The 17,817-nt window shown below is 43.3% G+C and overlaps 1 protein-coding gene across 4 annotated transcripts in view; it reads left to right on the top strand.

The window, feature by feature from the left end:
- The window catches only part of LOC141156682 (coagulation factor XIII B chain-like), a 784,153-nt gene that overhangs the window by 312,682 nt on the left and 453,654 nt on the right, over positions 1-17,817 (top strand). For all 4 annotated transcript variants that reach the window (XM_073642930.1, XM_073642929.1, XM_073642931.1 and 1 more), the window contains exon 7: positions 9,881-10,018. In XM_073642930.1, coding sequence (XP_073499031.1) covers positions 9,881-10,018 — 138 coding nt within the window. The remainder of the gene's footprint in view (positions 1-9,880; positions 10,019-17,817) is intronic.

Genomic DNA, 17,817 nt, shown 5'->3' with positions numbered 1-17,817 from the left:
GCAATAAAAGAAAAATAATAAAGCAACATCATCCTTACCTTTCCATGGTTCCCACGACAGCTTCAGCTCTGCTACATCGAGATGACAGGCTGGACCGCAGCAGAACGCCGCCATCCAGCCTGTCATCCCGCAGACACTGAGAAGCGCAGGCTTGCTTGCGCTCTGCAGTGTCTGGCTGTGACGGCATAAAGATGAGACGAGTTCATGTCCAATGAACTCGGCGCACCTCATGCACGTCACTGACAGCGTGGGAAAATTCTCACGCTGAAGCGCTGAGTGCAGGAGAATTCTCCCACGCTGTCAGTGACGTGCATAAGGTGAGCTCATGTCCAATGAACTCAGCTCACCTCCTGCACGTCACTGACAGCGTGGGAGAATTCTCCTGCACTCAGCGCTTCAGCGTGAGAATTCTCCCACGCTGAAGCGCTGAGTGCAGGAGAATTTTCCCACGCTGTCAGTGACGTGCATAAGGTGAGCTCATGTCCAATGAACTCAGCTCACCTCCTGCACGTCACTGACAGCGTGGGAGAATTCTCCTGCACTCAGCGCTTCAGCGTGAGAATTCTCCCACGCTGAAGCGCTGAGTGCAGGAGAATTTTCCCACGCTGTCAGTGACGTGCATGAGGTGAGCCGAGTTCATTGGACATGAACTCGGCTCATCTGGATGCCCTCACAGAGAGACACTGTGGAGCGCAAGCAAGCCTGCGCTTCTCAGTGTCTGCGGGATGACAGGCTGGATGGCAGCGTTCTGCTGCGGTCCAGCCTGTCATCTCGATGTAGCAGAGCTGAAGCTGTCATGGGAACCACGGAAAGGTAAGGATGATGTTGCTTTATTATTTTTCTTTTATTTCAGGAGATCGTTGGCTTCAGCTGGAATGGGTGTGATGGTAAGTATGGTTTAATTTAGAACAATAAAGAATTGTGTGTTTATTTCAATTAAAGGACTTTTTTCTGGGTGTTGTGTTTTTTTTAAATACTTTACTAGAAATTCATGGTGGTCATGTCTAATATTGGCGTGACTCCATGAATTTTGGGCTTAGGGCCAGCTGATCATGCCAAGCTGGCCTTAACCCCTTTATTACCCAGTGAGCCACCGCATCAGGGCCCTGGATGAGTTGGGTACAGCGCCAGAAGATGGCGCTTCTATGAACGCGCCATTTTCCGGGGTGGCTGCGGACTGCAATTTGCAGCGGGGGTGGCCCAGAAAGCTTGGGCCTCCCTGCGCTGCGGATTCCAGCCCCCAGCTGCATAGTTGTACCTGGCTGGACACAAAAACAGGGCGAAGCCCCACGTCAATTTTCTTTAAATTATTTCATGAAATAATTAAGAAAAAAAGGGCTTCCCTATATTGTTGTGTCCGGCCAGGTACAAATAGGCAGCTGGTGGTTGGGGGCAGCCCGTTCCTGCCTGCTGCACCTGACTGGACACAAATATAGTGCGAAGCCCCACGTCAATTTTTTTTTAATTATTTCATGAATTTCCTGAAATAATTTAAAAAAATTGAAGTGGGGCTTCGCACTATATTTGTGTCCAGCCAGGTACAGCAGGCAGGAATGGGCTGCCCCCCAACCACCAGCTGCCTATTTGTACCTGGCCGGACACAACAATATAGGGAAGGCCTTTTTTTCTTAATTATTTCATGAATTTCATGAAATAATTAAAAAAAATTGAAGTGGGGCTTCGCACTATATTTGTGTCCAGCCAGGTACAGCAGGCAGGAACGGGCTGCCCCCAACCACCAGCTGACTATTTGTACCTGGCCGGACACAGCAATATAGGGAAGGCCTTTTTTTCTTAATTATTTCATGAATTTCATGAAATAATTAAAAAAAAAATACGTGGGGCTTCGCCCTATTTTTGTGTCCAGCCAGGTACAACTAGGCAGCTGGGGGCTGGAATCTGCAGCGCAGGGAGGCCCAAGCTTTCTGGGCCCCTCCCGCTGCAAATTGCAGTCCGCAGCCACCCCGGAAAATGGCACGTTCATAGAAGCGCCATCTTCTGGCGCTGTACCCAACTCATCCAGGGCCCTGGTGCGGTGGCTCACTGGGTAATAAAGGGGTTAGGGCCAGCTTGGTATTATCAGCTGGCCCCAAGCCCAAAATTCATGGGGTCACGCCAGTATTAGACATGACCGTCATGAATTTCTAGTAAAGTATTTAAAAAAAACACAACACCCAGAATAAAGTCCTTTAATTGAAATAAACACACAATTCTTTATTGTTCTAAATTAAACTATACTTACCATCACGCCCATTCCAGCTGAAGCCAACGATCTCCTGCAATAAAAGAAAAATAATAAACCAACCTCATCCTTACCTTTCCATGGTTCCCACGACAGCTTCAGCTCTGCTACATCGAGATGACAGGCTGGACCGCAGCAGAACGCTGCCATCCAGCCTGTCATGCCGCAGACACTGAGAAGAGCAGGCATGCTTGCGCTCCTCAGTGTCTCGCTGTGACGGCATCCAGATGAGCCGAGTTCATGTCCAATGAACTCAGCTCACCTCATGCACGTCACTGACAGCGTGGGAAAATTCTCACGCTGAAGTGCTGAGTGCAGGAGAATTGTCCCACGCTGTCAGTGACGTGCATGAGGTGAGCTCATGTCCAATGAACTCAGCTCACCTCATGCACCTCACTGACAGCGTGGGAAAATTCTCCTGCACTCAGCGCTTCAGCGTGAGAATTCTCCCACGCTGTAAGTGACGTGCATGAGGTGCGCCGAGTTCATTGGACATGAACTCGTCTCATCTTTATGCCGTCACAGCCAGACACTGCAGAGCGCAAGCAAGCCTGCGCTTCTCAGTGTCTGCGGGATGACAGGCTGGATGGCGGCGTTCTGCTGCGGTCCAGCCTGTCATCTCGATGTAGCAGAGCTGAAGCTGTCGTGGGAACCATGGAAAGGTAAGGATGAGGTTGCTTTATTATTTTACTTTTATTACAGGAGATCGTTGGCTTCAGCTGGAATGGGCGTGATGGTAAGTATGGTTTAATTTAGAACAATAAAGAATTGTGTCTTTATTTCAATTAAAGGACTTTATTCTGGGTGTTTGTGTTTTTTTTAACTTTGACTATGGGGTTAGTAATGGGGGTGTCTTATAGACGCCTCTCCATTACTAACCTGGGCTTGATGTCAGCTGGCATTATAAGTTGACATCAACCCCAGCCCTATTACCCCCTGCCACCGCACCAGGGCAGCGTGGAAGAGCGAGGCTAAGTGCCAGAATTGGCGCATCCTATGAATGCGCCATTTCTGGGGCGGCTGACGGCTGGTGTTTATAGCCTGGGAGGGGGCCAATATTCATGGCTCCCTTCCTGGGCAATTAATATCAGCCCCCAGCTGTCTGCCTAGCCTTTGATAGCTATTAAATTAGGGGGGACCCCACGTCATTTTTTTTGGGGGGTCCCCCATTTTAATAGCTAGTAAAGGCTATGTATTCAGCTGGGGGCTGATATTAGTAGCCTGGGAAGCTCCGTGGGTATTACCCCCTTCCCAGGCTTCAAACATCTGCCCCAGCTGTCTGCTTAACCTCCGCTAGAGCCTAAAATTAAGGGGAACCCCACGCCAATTTTTTTAATAATAAATCCTTTATTTTAATACTAAATGACAAGTACAGTAACCAACACTGTCACTGTACTTCATATATATGTGACTGACATGTATCTATCTATCTAATCTATGTGTGAAGCTCTATTCTGTCTGTTATAAATTGTCGGGTACAGATGCTGAATTGCCGGCCGGCTTTCTTAAAGAGACGGTGCATGAAAACACTATTATTTTTTTTAATAAATCCTTTACACTAAATGACAAGTACAGTAAGCAACACTGTCACTGTACTTCATATATATGTGACTGACATGTTTCTATCTATCTAATCTATGTGTGATTCTCTATTCCTTCTATTCTAAATTGTTGGGTACAGATGCTGAATTGCCGGCCGGCTTTTTTAAAGAGACGGTGCATGAAAACACTATTATTTTTTTTGATAAATCCTTTACACTAAATGACAAGTACAGTAATCAACACTGTCACTGTACTTCATATATATGTGACTGACATGTTTCTATCTATCTAATCTATGTGTGATTCTCTATTCCTTCTATTCTAAATTGTCGGGTACCGCTGCTGAATTGCCGGCCGGCTTTTTTAAAGAGACGGTGCATGAAAACACTATTATTTTTTTTGATAAATCCTTTACGCTAAATGACAAGTACAGTAAGCAGCACTTTCACTGTACTTCGTATATATGTGGCTGACATGTTTATATCTATCTAATCTATGTGTGAAGCTCTATTCTTTCGGTTCTAAATTGTCGGGTACCGGTGTATGCCGCTGCTGAATTGCCGGCTTTTCATGTTTCACTGTTGGCACTGTTCCCATCGATTTGGGCAATCACTGTAATGCCACAACCACCATGGCTGTGGCATTACAGTGAGTGGCAGACAATCCCTGCATGATTGGTGCTCTAAATAGCACCAGACATGCAGGACACGCTTTTGGTGCACGAACAGTTATCGAACATAACCTCGAACAGCCGAATTTTTTGCAAATCGTTCGGGTTCGTCGAACAACTCGAACACCGCCCAAAACAGCTCGAATTTGAGATTGGCGAACAGTTCTAGTCGAACACCGCTCATCTCTACTTACAAGGCATAGAGAGCCAGTTCATTCCACGTATCCAGCTTGGATACCCAATAATTATAAGACACAGCGGAATCACGGAGGACGTTGGTACGGTCGGCAAGGTACTCTTTCAGCATCTTCCCAAACTTTGCACTCCTAGTAAGAGTACCCTGCGCCCCAGGGCTTGTGCGATGGGAGAGGCTGGGAAAATTCTCCCAGAACTTTGACAGTGTTCCCCTGCCTCTGCTGGATTGAAGATGTGTCTCTCTCGCCTGTACTCCTTGCTTGTCCAAAGAAGTGTGACCTCTGCTGCCAGTGTTTTCAGATGGGAATTTTTTTTAATAGTTCCACAACAAGGGCCTTCTGGTACAGACCCATTTTTGTAGACCTGTCCGCCTCAGGAATAAGAAATATAAAGTTCTCCTTGTAGTGTAGGTCTAGAAGTGTCACCAAACAGTAATGACTGTCACCCAAAATTTTGAGAATGCGAGGGTCATGGGAAAGGCAGCGTAACATAAACTCAGCCATGCATGCCAGACTACTAACAGGCAAGACCTCCATGTCCTCACCAAGAGGATCACTGACTATGGTCTCCTCCTTCTCCTTCTCTCTGTCCTCTGGCCATCCACGCTGAACAGATGGAATGACAGCTGTGCAGTTAGTACTGTCTATAGCGCATGAAACTAGCTCCTGTTCTTCCCCCTCCTCTTCCTTATTGTCCCCCAATCAATGTTGGGATGAGATGAGGCTGGGCTGTGTGTAATCACCCTGTATGGTTCCTTGCTCCATCTCATCATGCTCCACCTGCAATGCATCCTCTTTGATTGAGAGCAGAGAGCGTTTCAGAAGACAATGAAGCGGGATGGTGACGCTAATTATGGCGTAATCCCCACTCACCATCTTGGTGGAGTCCTCAAATTTTGGAGGATGGCACATATGTCTGACATCCATGTCCACTCCTGAGGTCTTATGTGTGGAGTCTGAACTGAATACCGATGGCCTTGTTGATGCTACTACTCAACAACTGCTCTCTTCTGCTCACAAATCCTTCCCAATATCTGCAGTGTAGAGTTCCAACATGTGGGGACATCAGATAGCAGTCTGTGAGCCAGAACCTGCAAACACTGCTGAAAGTGACTTTCTAAAATGGGCAGACAGGCAGCGTACTTTAACAAGCTGATCCAGCAGCTCCGGGTAGGATTTGAGAAACCACTGAACCACGAGATTAGGCACATGGGCCGGGCATGGTACTTGTGTGAGCTCGCCTCGCCTCAGAGCCACCACCAGGTTCTGGCTATTGTCACACACGAACATGCCTGGCTGTATGTTCACCGGTGTGAGCCACAGATCTGCCTGCTCTTTCAGAGCTGTCCACAACTCTTCAGCATTGTGTGGTTTGTCACCTAAGCATATTAGCTTCAGCACAGCATGTTGTCGCTTGGCCGAGGCAGTGCTGCAGTGCTTCCAGCTTGTGACTGATGTGGTCATTTCGGAGATGGAGGCTGAAGAGGAGGAGGAGGCTGAGGAGGATGAGGTGGAGGAGCTGTAGACTGTGGGGGCAAACCTGAATGACATAGGGCCCACAATCCTTGGCGTCAGGAGGGTACATGTTCCGTCTCAAGGTCCGACTGGGTCCCAGCTTCCACTATGTTAACCCAGTGTGCCATCAGCAAGATGTACCGTCCCTGCCCACAAGCATTTGTCCACTTGTCCGTAGTTAGGTGGACTTTCCCAATAACTGAATTGTTGAGGGCACGGCTAATGTTTTGGGACACGTGCTTGTGTAATGCGGGGACGGCACACCGGGAGAAAAAGGGGCGGCTGGGGACCAAGCACCGAGGGACGGCCGCCGCCATCAGGTTGCGGAATGCTTCCATCGCCACTAGCCTAAAAGGGAACATTTCAAGCGCAAGCAGTCATGAAATGTGAGAATTTAGTAGCGTGGCCTATGGGGCGTTGGCTGCGTATTTCCGCTTGCATTCCAAGGACTGGGGTATGGACAACTGAACGCTGCACTGGGACAAGGATGTGGACGTGCTTCCTGATGCTGCTACTTGAGAGTGTGCAACGACAGGTGCAGGGCAGGAGGCATCTTCGCATGCACCACGGACAGGGGATTGGCTTGCATGCACAAAAGCGGAAGAAGCAATTATGCCACCCACAGACACTGTTCCTGGACCCTGGGGCTCAGCACACAAAGTCGGGTGCTTTGCTGCCATGTGCCTGATGGTTGTCTGGCTTTTCGTTTTGCCACCTCTGCTGATTCTCCCCTGGCAGGTGGTGCAAATAGCCTTTTTAGGGTTATCAGCAGAGTCTTTAATAAACAACCAGACTCGGGAAGACCTAACAGTTGTACTGGCAACTTCCTTCGTGTTGGTGTTACGGGGAACGGTTGTCTGCCTTCTGTCTGCGGCCAACACACTTATTCTTCCTGCCTATTTTGGTGCTCTCCCTCCCCCTGTGTGCTGCTCTCCTCACTCTGCATGTCCTCCTGCCAGTTTGGGTCAGTTACTTTATAATCCACCACCTCATCTTCCACTTCCGCTGCCTGGTCCTCCTCCTGACTTTTTGGCAATTGTGTCTCATCATCGTCCACCTCTTGTGACAATTTCCCACCATCTCCTTCGTGTGACCGTGGCTACTCAAATATTTGGGCATCGCTACATGCGATCTCCTTTTGCCTCGCTTCAAGTGGACAAGGCGAGAGGCCTGAATCTATAAATAGAAAAGTTAACAGTGTCCAAGTGTGGGATCATTTGTCTCCGAGCACTCGGCATGGTGGGAGGAAGGAGGATCAGAGTGAGGAATATGCGGTCCAGACTCACGGCTACTGAGACTTGACCGTGTGGAAGACAGGGTGGTGGTGGTGGTGGCTAAGTGACTGGAAGCATTATCCGCTATCCAACCAACAACATTTTGACACTGCTCTGGGTTCAATAGTGGTGTGCTGCGGTCCCCTAGGAATTGGGACAGGAAGGTCAGGCGAGTAGATGTGGGTGCTTGTTGTGGCACAATTTCAGCTTGCCCGCGGCCTTGGCCTCGGCCTCTGGATGCACCATCACCATCACGTCCAGTTCCCCGTCCCTTGCCTCATGCCTTGCCCATTTTAAATGGAGGACAATATCTTCCACGCTCACTATGAATGTCTGAATTTGGAGCAAAATTATATGTGATCTGTGTGACAGAGAAACCACAGTTTTAAATATCTGGCCTGTAGGTAACTATTTTGAACAGCAAACCGTTGTCAAAAACTTCGCTGACACAGTGAAAAAAAATTTGAAAGGAGGCCAAAAATGGCAGTATTTTCTGAAAACGTATATGTGATCAGTGTGATGGAGAAAACAGTTTTAAATACCTGTAGGTAACTATTTTGAACAGCAAACCGATGTCAATTGCTTCACTGACACACTGAAACAAATTTTTAATGGAGGTCAGAAATGGCAGTATTTTCTGAAAACGTATATGTGATCCGTGTGACGGAGAAAACATAGTTTTAAATAGCTGAATTTTTAGCGCTGTAATATGGAAAGGACCTGGCTGTATTCTGCAGTGCCAACAAGCAAATGACGCAGAAAAACTGTGTTTTCTGGATTGCTTTTGAAGCATATAATGAGGATTAAGATCCAAAAAAAAGTATTCCTTGCCCCTGAGACCTGGGCCTATTTCTAGAAATATCTAATAGCATCAGAAGGCAGAACTGGAATGGAGCCTCTTGTGCTATATGCACTGCAGTCTGCTATATACACTGCCTGCCTGCCTATATACACTGCAGGCCGAATATCTCTGCAGATGGATTAGTCCTCAGAAGGACTGTTTGTTGAAATGGATATGTGTAATTTACATGTTTCCTACCTACACTACCTAATACACAAGCAAATCTCTCCCTAGCTCAGCAGCACCTCTCCCTACTTTGCCTGATTCCAGAGTGACTGTGACTAGCACAGCGGCGCCAGGTCTGATATAGACCTGATGACACTGTGCGGCCAGCCAATCACTGTAATGCCACAACCACCTTGGCTGCGGCATTACAATAAGCGGCATATTTTTTGGTCTATATATATATATATATATATATATATATATATATATATATATATATATACCAAAGCCCAGATTTCCACTGGTCTAATGTCCATTCCTTGTGTTCTTTAGCCCAAACAAGTCTCTTCTGCTTGTTGCCTGTCATTAGCAGTGGTTTCCTAGCAGCTATTTTACCATGAAGGCCTGCTGCACAAAGTCTCCTCTTAACAGTTGTTGTAGAGATGTGTCTGCTAATAGAACTCTGTGTGGCATTTACCTGGTCTCTAATCTGAGCTGCTGTTAACCTTTGATTTCTGAGGCTGGTGATTCCGATAAACTTATCCTCAGAAGCAGAGGTGACTCTTGGTCTTCCTTTCCTGGGGCGGTCCTCATGTGAGCCAGTTTCTTTGTAGCCCTTGATGGTTTTTGCAACTGCACTTGGGGACACTTTCAAAGTTTTCCCAATTTTTCGGACTGACTGACCTTCATTTCTTAAAGTAATGATGGCCACTCGTTTTTCTTTACTTAGCTGCTTTTTTCTTGGCATAATTCAAATTCTAACAGTCTATTCAGTAGGACTATCAGCTGTGTATCCACCTGACTTCTGCACAACACAACTGATGGTCCCAACCCCATTTATAAGGCAAGAAATCCACTTATTAAACCTGACAGGGCATACCTGTGAATTGAAAACCATTTCCGGTGACTACCTCTTGAAGCTCATCAAGAGAATGCCAAGAGTGTGCAAAGCAGTCATCAAAGCAAAAGGTGGCTACTTTGAAGAACCTAGAATATGACATATTTTCAGTTGTTTCACACTTTTTTGTTAAATATATAATTCCACATGTGTTAATTCATAGTTTTGATGCCTTCAGTGGGAATGTACAATTTTCATAGTCATGAAAATACAGAAAAATCTTTAAATGAGAAGGTGTATGTCCAAACTCTTGGTCTGTACTGTGTATATATATATATATATATATATATATATATATATATACACATGTAATGGTGTCTTGTTTTCACAGGATTACCCCATCCATAAGATCATTTGTGCAATTTTGGGTCATCATCTAGACAACATTCCTCTCTATTTGCATCCATATGACTGAATGATAAATGTTGTTAACACACAAAAATTGTTATTTGAACATTTGTTCATTTTTTAGTGCACCTTTTTGTATCTAATATCAATTACATGAAATAATGAACAATATATGTGTCTATTTTTTACAGCTATTACCTGTGAACTTGGCTCTTCCTCATACAAAGATAAAGATGTCATTAGCTATAAATGTCCTCATGGGAAAAGACCAAAATCAGATCTTGTGCAGTGTTTTAATTATGGCTGGGGTCCACCAATCATTTGTCAAGGTAAGTTTTATTGGCTGAAAAAGAAGTGCATTAGTGATGTTAAAAATATGACCCGCTTTTAGTTTTGTAGAGTTCTGACTGCTTGTCTGCTTATTTAACTCTGTTATTTTAGAGTGACAGTGTGCTGACTGATTCTTTCTTGCCTACATTTTTATGCACTGTTCTATACTGTCTGTATAGGTTTCACAATCTATGGAAACATTGATTTCCTGCCTAATTTCTTATTATTCTTTGGTGCTATATACTGAAACACACACCTCTGAAGTACAGTTTTACCTACTCAGATTGACTGCTATGCAGTGGTGTAACTATAGTCTAATGGGCCCCAGGGCAAGATTTCGACCTGACTCTTCCACCTTCCACTCCCCCTTTGGACCTGGGACCCCATTTCAACCCCTATCCCATTCCCCCCTGCATGTTGGTCAGATATATGGGCCCTTGTAGGGTTCTAAATTCTATAAAAACATACAAGTTGCCACCCCTCCCTCATTATGTGGTAATGTCTCCAAACCTGTACTAATATCCCCCATCCTCGGCCCATCCTGGAATATATGTCCCCCTTCCTGGTATATATGTTCCTCATCCTGGAATATATATCCCCCATCCTGGTATATACTGTATGTTCCTCATCCTGGGCCGATCCTGGTATATATGTGTTCCATCCAAGTGTATATATATGTTGCCCTTCCTTTGACTTTCATGCTCCATATCACACCATGCAATACTGCTTCGAATGTGACACTACCATAATTTTATGGACAATCATCTTGACTATGTCATACATAAATTTGACTTGCAGCTATTTAGCATATGATTGATTATGCAGATTCTTGTCATGTCAATGCATTGTTACTGTTTTGCTCCTGGTGGTGGAAAAATCTTTTTCTTCCCATATACTGCAAAATACAACCTGTGACCACGATCGTTACTCCCCTGTTGCTTTGTATAAGCGAAAAATCCAAGACAAATTTACGGATAGAATTATAATTTTTTTAATAATAGTATATTTACCCAATTTACAGAAGATTACCATGCATGCTTGGTGCCTGTAAAATTATTCATATTTCTATAACTAAATAAAATCATTACAAAATACTAAATACATCATTTTTTATTTGTGGAAGCAGAAAAAATATTTTATGTGATGGTAGATTCCTATAAAATGTAAACTGAGAGTCCCAACCACAAGGCTAAAGTTTTAAATGAGTTAGGCTGGCCATATACAGTAGATAGGTGTCAGCCAAATGTATGTTTGGCCAAAAGCTATTTTTTCTGATCTCCTCCCACACACAAGTCAAGTATGCATGTCTTCAAAATGGGAAGAGTAAATTAAGGGCCCCTATAAACATTAAAGTATGCTGCTGGCTGATTGATCATTGAAACCCATAGTGATGGAGGGAATTTTGACTTCAAAGGAATGGTACACTTTCAGGAAAATGGGCATAAACTCTGTATAATTTTGAAAATAATAACTCAACGGGTACTCACCCTCCTTGGCTCCAGCACTGACTCCTCAATGCTGCTCTGGATCTTAGTATTATGACTATATTCATGCCAGTGCCGTAAGCCACAGGCACGGTGCTCAGTGCACAAGCCGCTGAGCTCAGTGACTCGCTAGAATGGTTATGGAGGATGTTGACATGATTTCATGACTGCAGCCAAAACACTGAGAATGGAGCAGTTGCAGGAAACTGACTCTTGAACCAGTGAGGGAGAGTACCTGCCAAGTTTATTGTTTTGCGTATCTTACAGAGTTTGTGGCTGACATTCCTGAAAGTGGATAACCCCTTTAATGACTAAAGGACAATTTTTCAAATCTTAGATGTGTCAATTTATTTTGGTAATAATTCTGAAATACTTTTAAATATCCCATTGGATCTGACAAGCCCAGATTGACAACCTTCTCTACTGGACTGATTCCGGTGGACTGCTTAATTAATGGGCCAATTAACCTTCTTTTTTACAATCTGTCCAAACAGTGAGCCCAACCATTGAGAGCTTAACTGATCGGAAGAATGGGGAACTTTTATGCCAGACAGGGAACAAAATGGAGCGGAAGGTAATATGTCTGACTGACGTTCCTTTCACCATTTTTGGGGCTGGCAGAAAATGTCAAGGGTAGTGTTCCGCAGCCACATAGGGATGAAAGGAGTGATGGTAAAATAGGACTTGCAATTTCATTCTAACAAATTCTTCCCCATTGTGCCAATTAATGTGAGTCCCAGGAGTCTCCAAATCATGACTAGACCACATATTACCACTGCATAGTGACCGAATAATTTCAAACTGATCAATAGCAAAACTCACAATACTAATAACATTAATATTACCACCGATGACAATATACATATGAGCTTGGTATATAGTATATACAGTATTTTTGAAGTGTAAAGGAACTTATACTTGGTTTTCTAAACATTTTAAAAATATAAATTAGTGATGAGCGAGCACTAAAATGCTCAGGTACTCGTTACTCAGGTCGAGTAAATCGTAATGCTCAGCTGTTTGACCAGAGTAATGAGTATAATGTAAGTCAATGGGAAGCTGGAGCATTCTTCCGGCACCACTCCCCTCCCTTCCTGGTGGTCTGGAGGAGGTCTAAAAATTGGTCAAATTGAAAGAAACAGTGCTGAAATGGCATGGGAACAGCATGAGGAAGACCCCTGGAAGCATCTCTGAATCCCAGGTCGCTGCTGGGAACAATGTTGTCAGAGTATTAAGTCACTTTTACTGACTGACAACAAAACATACAAAAATAACGATAAAATGGATTTTCCTTGAAAAAATGAAAAGAAACATTCTTTTCAGGATAATGACTTGTATATAAGGAAAAATAAATAAAAATAAAAAAATTATCCTCCACACCTTGGGCTATGTTCACACGTAGTGTTTTTGCTGCATTTTTGTACATTTGCATTGCTTTCAACAGTGAAAAATACATTCACCAGTACCTTATCTGGACTTGTGGTATGTGAGACATGATCAGACACATCATGTTTCTTTTATAAAGGAGGGACTCTGAAAGTCACCGGGCCAATTTTTACAGGGCTATCAGGTGACCCTCACTACTTGTAGAGGGCCATCAGGCAGCCCTTACTACTGTTAGAGGGCCAGCAGTCTGCCCTCACTATTGTTAGAGGGCCATCAGTTGGCCCTCACTATTATTAGAGAGCCGGCTATGCTTTGCATAGCCTTATATTGCTACTGCAATATAATTTATCCATCTGAGGTGGGCAATTTTCTTTTTGTATTAATACTGTTAAGTTTGAAACTTGGAGGGCCAGCAGGCAGCTATTCTGTGCATGGCCATAAATTGCTACAGCAATATAACGTATCCAACTGAAGTGGTCAAATTTTCTATTTCGTATATATTCTGTAAAGTTTGAAACTTTGATGTCCAGCAGGTGGCCCTCACAATTTATAGAGTGCCAGCAGGTGACCTCCACTATTTTTCGAGGGCCAGCAGGCATCTTAGGGACAGATGAGTCCAAAATAGAGATTTTGGTAAAGCACATCATTCAACTGTTTACTGTAAATGAAATGAGGCCTACAAATACAAGAACACGGTACTTACAGTCAAATATAGAGGAGATTCAAAGATATTTAGGGGTTGTTCTGCTGCCTCGGGCACTGGGTACCTTGACTGTGTGTAAGGCATCATGAAATGTGAAGATTACCAAAGTATTGTGTGTCACAATGTAGTGCCCAGTGTCATAAAGCTGGATTTGCATCCTAAGTCATGGGTCTTCCAGCAGGGCAATGACCCCAAGTTTCCCACCACTACCTCTTACATACAGAACCCACAGAGAAACTGCAAATAACAAATTAAATCATTACATTTTGTTAACTTTGATTAATTTGTTTCAACTTTGATACATTTCTGTCATGTTTGATGAATTACTGATTATAGATCACTGTAAAAATTATGAATCGGTCAATGAGTGGATGGAAAAAATCTATCTAGTTATGGACTGTGGAAAAGATGTATGCGACCAGACTGGTCGCTTGCAGCAGCAAGGAATATAAGTCAATAATCCCTAGCTGGATGCTCGTAATACGCTATCCCTAGTGTGATAGCTCACCTGTACACAAATTGCAGATAAGAGAGGTAATATTGTAGAATATAAAATAGATATTAACTGGCCCCAGAGGAGTTTTTTTATGTGGCAGCACCAAACTGTGAGAGAACGCAAGCAAATCTGCCTGCTTTCATGAAATTGTGAGAACAAATCACTGTTAAAAATTAGGAATCGGTCAATGAGTGCATGGAAGAAATCAATCAAGTTATGCACTGTGAAAGAGATGTGACCAGAATGACCACTCCTTTCCAGTCGATGTTACCACCTAGCACCTATCCCTATTCTAAATGCAGCTAACAGTGGTAATAGAATCGGTTTTTTTTGTTTGTTTCATTGCAGCAGCAAGGAGTATAAGGCAATAATACTTAGCTAGATGCGTGTTATATGCTATCCATAGTGTGATAGCTCACCCTTACACAAATAAGAGAGGTAATATTGGAGAATATAAAATAGATTTTAACCAGCCCAGAAGAGTTTTTTTGGTATGTGGCAGCACCAAACTGTGGAGTAACGCAACCAAACCTGCCTGCTTTAATGAATTTCTGAGTACAGACTGTATTAAAAAAATGAATCTGTCAATGAATTTTTGAAAAAAGCAATTCAGTTATGGACTGTGGAAGGGATGTGACGCGCCCCTGGGCCTGTGTCGCGCTGCGTTGCGCACGCGGGAGCTTACCCGGAGCCGGATCTTTTGAGGGTTGTAGTCTCGTGGCGGTGATCCGGTCCGTGCCCAGGGAGTCAGACTAAGTGGCGCTGTATCAGCGGTAGATGTTGGACGACTACGCCACCCGTTGAGTACAGCTAAGGAGCTGCTGCTGCAGGGCAGACCGCTGAGGCCGGTGGTAGGATTGTGCAGCGTGATAGTATAACCCCCAACGGGAGGGGTATGGCCTCAGGGCAGCCGACATGGATGATGGGGGTAGCAGGAACCACTCGGAGACGGTACGGTGTAGTTCAGGGTCTTTACTGGTGACAAAGATAGACCCTCCCGGAGTACTGGCTAGCGATTGGGGCCTGGTCAGTCCTTGAGCAGATGGGATCTCCCCTGGCCAGGCGGAGTTGTAGGCCTCCCAAACTAACTGTACTCTTCTGGCTACCTTGCTAGAGGCGGATATAAGTAGCCCACGTCCCTGAGTGTACCGTGTGGTGCTCACCCGTATGGCCGGTGACTCGGGGCCTTCGGGTTTCTGGGTCAGAGGACCTGCAATCCCCTGCCGATCGGTTTCTGCTGCTGGATAGGAGTTAGTCCCCACAGCCTCGGACTCCTGGTCCGGTGATAACTTCTCAGTCAGGGCGAGCTCTGCAGCTGCCAGCCCCTGACTCTTTGTAACACTGCTCCCACAGAGCTCCTGTTGTTTCTTCCTATATTTGCTTCTTTTCTCTGCTTCTTCTCTACTACTCACCCTGCCTCAGCCCTAGGTTTATATAGGGGAAGTTCTTCCCCTCCCAGGACTGGGCAGGAGGTGTGGCATGCATAGGATCCCTGACCAAGAGACCTCCCACCTGCTCTCAGACATAACATTGCTGTTACTGTGGAAAACCAGACCCCTGGGGTGCCACAGATGTATGCAACCAGAATGAACACTTATTTCCAGCTGATGATCCTTAGCATACATGAATTGTAGATAAGAAAGGTAATATTGTAGAATATACAATCAATTTGAATTGACCTTCCCATTATTAAGTGGGTATCCTATACTGTTATTGTGTATGCAGAAGGTGCAAGGGCTGCAAAAAATTAGGACACACTCCAATACCACTTTGAAGAGACGTAGTGAAGAGCCTCAGAAAAATTGCATTAAAAATTATTACTTTGTAAATGTTTTTACCAGCACTATGCGCTCCTGAAGGATAATGATGGAACTCGATATTCGGATTCGAAGATATTTTTTATTTCAAACTATACTACAACCGGTTTCGACTTCTTTGAGCCTTCCTCAGGTATAATATCATGCATATAAACAGATTTATCTAAACACATTTTATGGTAGATATCCCTGCTTGTCATTTTGGGTGGGGACTGAAATATCTGTTTTTCAGACACACCCAGATACTCAGATATGCAGGATTTTGCACTCTGAGGAATCTAGAAAAACCCACATACCAAATGACTTTTATGACTTTTTTTCCCATTTTTTTTATTCAATTTTTTCGCACAGAAGGTTTATTCATTTCTAAAAACACTATAAGTATAATTATACTAAATATAAAATTTATTTTAAAATGTTAAACATGCTAAAAGTGTGATTTCATACAAAAATAAAAAATCTTACAAACATATTTATTTATTTTTGTCTTTATTGTTGTTATTTTTCATTAGTTATCTGCTCAGGTTTTTCTCCTCCTTCCTTAGCTATCCCCTCCTCCACTAAGAACTCCTATAACTAAGGAAGGAGGAGAAAAACCTGAGCAGATAACTAATAAAAAAAAAAATAACAAAAACAAGAATAAGGAAAGAAAAAAAGATGGGTGGCAGTATAAATTTATTACTGCTTTTAATCGTAGTAATACGGAGATAAGAAACATTTTAAATAAATATTGGTACTTTTTGAAAAAGGATACATTTTTGAAAAAACTTTTACCAGATAGATCCAATTTTACCTTTCGTAGGGGCTAAACCGTGAAGGGTAAAATTGCCACTAGTAATCTCAGGATGACCAAAGATGGGGAACAGGAATGTTTAAAGAAAAAAGAAAAAGTTAGGATAAATAAAATGGGTGCTTTCAAACTGGGTGTCAATCGATGTGGCTCCCGAAAGTGTTGTACCTGTAAAAATCAATCAATCATATGACTCAGTACATTATGTCGTACAGTACGGGTGAAACCATAGCGGTCACACAAAAATGAACGTGTTATAGTGATTTTGTGATATATGTTATCACCTGTGCCTGTGGCTTGCAATACGTGGGTCGGACTATCCAGTCCCTATGATCCCGTATGAATGGCCACAGGCACAATACCAAAAATGTTTTTTAAAAACAGAGCAGATCCCGGCACGTATGTTTGAAGAATATTAAAACATTCAGTATTTCTGTGACCCCGTTGGAGCAATTACCAGAGAATTATACTAATAGGGTACAAAAGTTAAACCAGAAAGAATCATATTGGATCTTCCGTCTGGGTACATTATACCCAGATGGATTAAATTATATTGTAGAGGGTATATGACATATAAAATAAACATTGACAGGTACAAAATTGCTTATTACATTTATTTATGTTTTTTTTTTTTTTTTTTATGTCCATGAATGGAATATCAAAAAATTCTATTTGGAAATGGTTATAATATGAAGAAAGAAAGGGTTTTAAATTTTGTCATAATGTACAGTATATGTTTGTAGGATTTTTTATTTTTGTATGAAATCACACTTTTAGCATGTTTAATAACATTTTAAAAGACATTTTATATTTAGTATAATTACGCTTATAGTGTTTTTAGGAAAGAAAATACCTTCTGTGTGAAAAAAATTTTGTGCGAAAAAATGGAAAAAACTGTGTATAAAAGTCATTTAGTATATGTTTTTTATTAGATTCCTTAGAGTGCAAAATCTGGTATGGGTATGAGAAGAACCCAGTGTACGACAATGGAAAATGTGAGGAAGCCCAGCAACTAGGGAAAGGGGGAGTGGAGACCCCTAAGCAGTTCTACCAACACCCTGACTCCCCTATCGTCCCTAAATAGATTACACACCTATCGCTGAGCAGGATACCTTAGCCCTG

The sequence above is a fragment of the Phyllobates terribilis genome, unplaced genomic scaffold, assembly GCF_046119375.1.
Source record: "Phyllobates terribilis strain yellow unplaced genomic scaffold, ASM4611937v1 Scaffold_8__6_contigs__length_399053987, whole genome shotgun sequence".
In the NCBI taxonomy this organism is placed as follows: domain Eukaryota; kingdom Metazoa; phylum Chordata; class Amphibia; order Anura; family Dendrobatidae; genus Phyllobates; species Phyllobates terribilis.
This window is presented reverse-complemented; position numbering and strand designations above follow the sequence as displayed.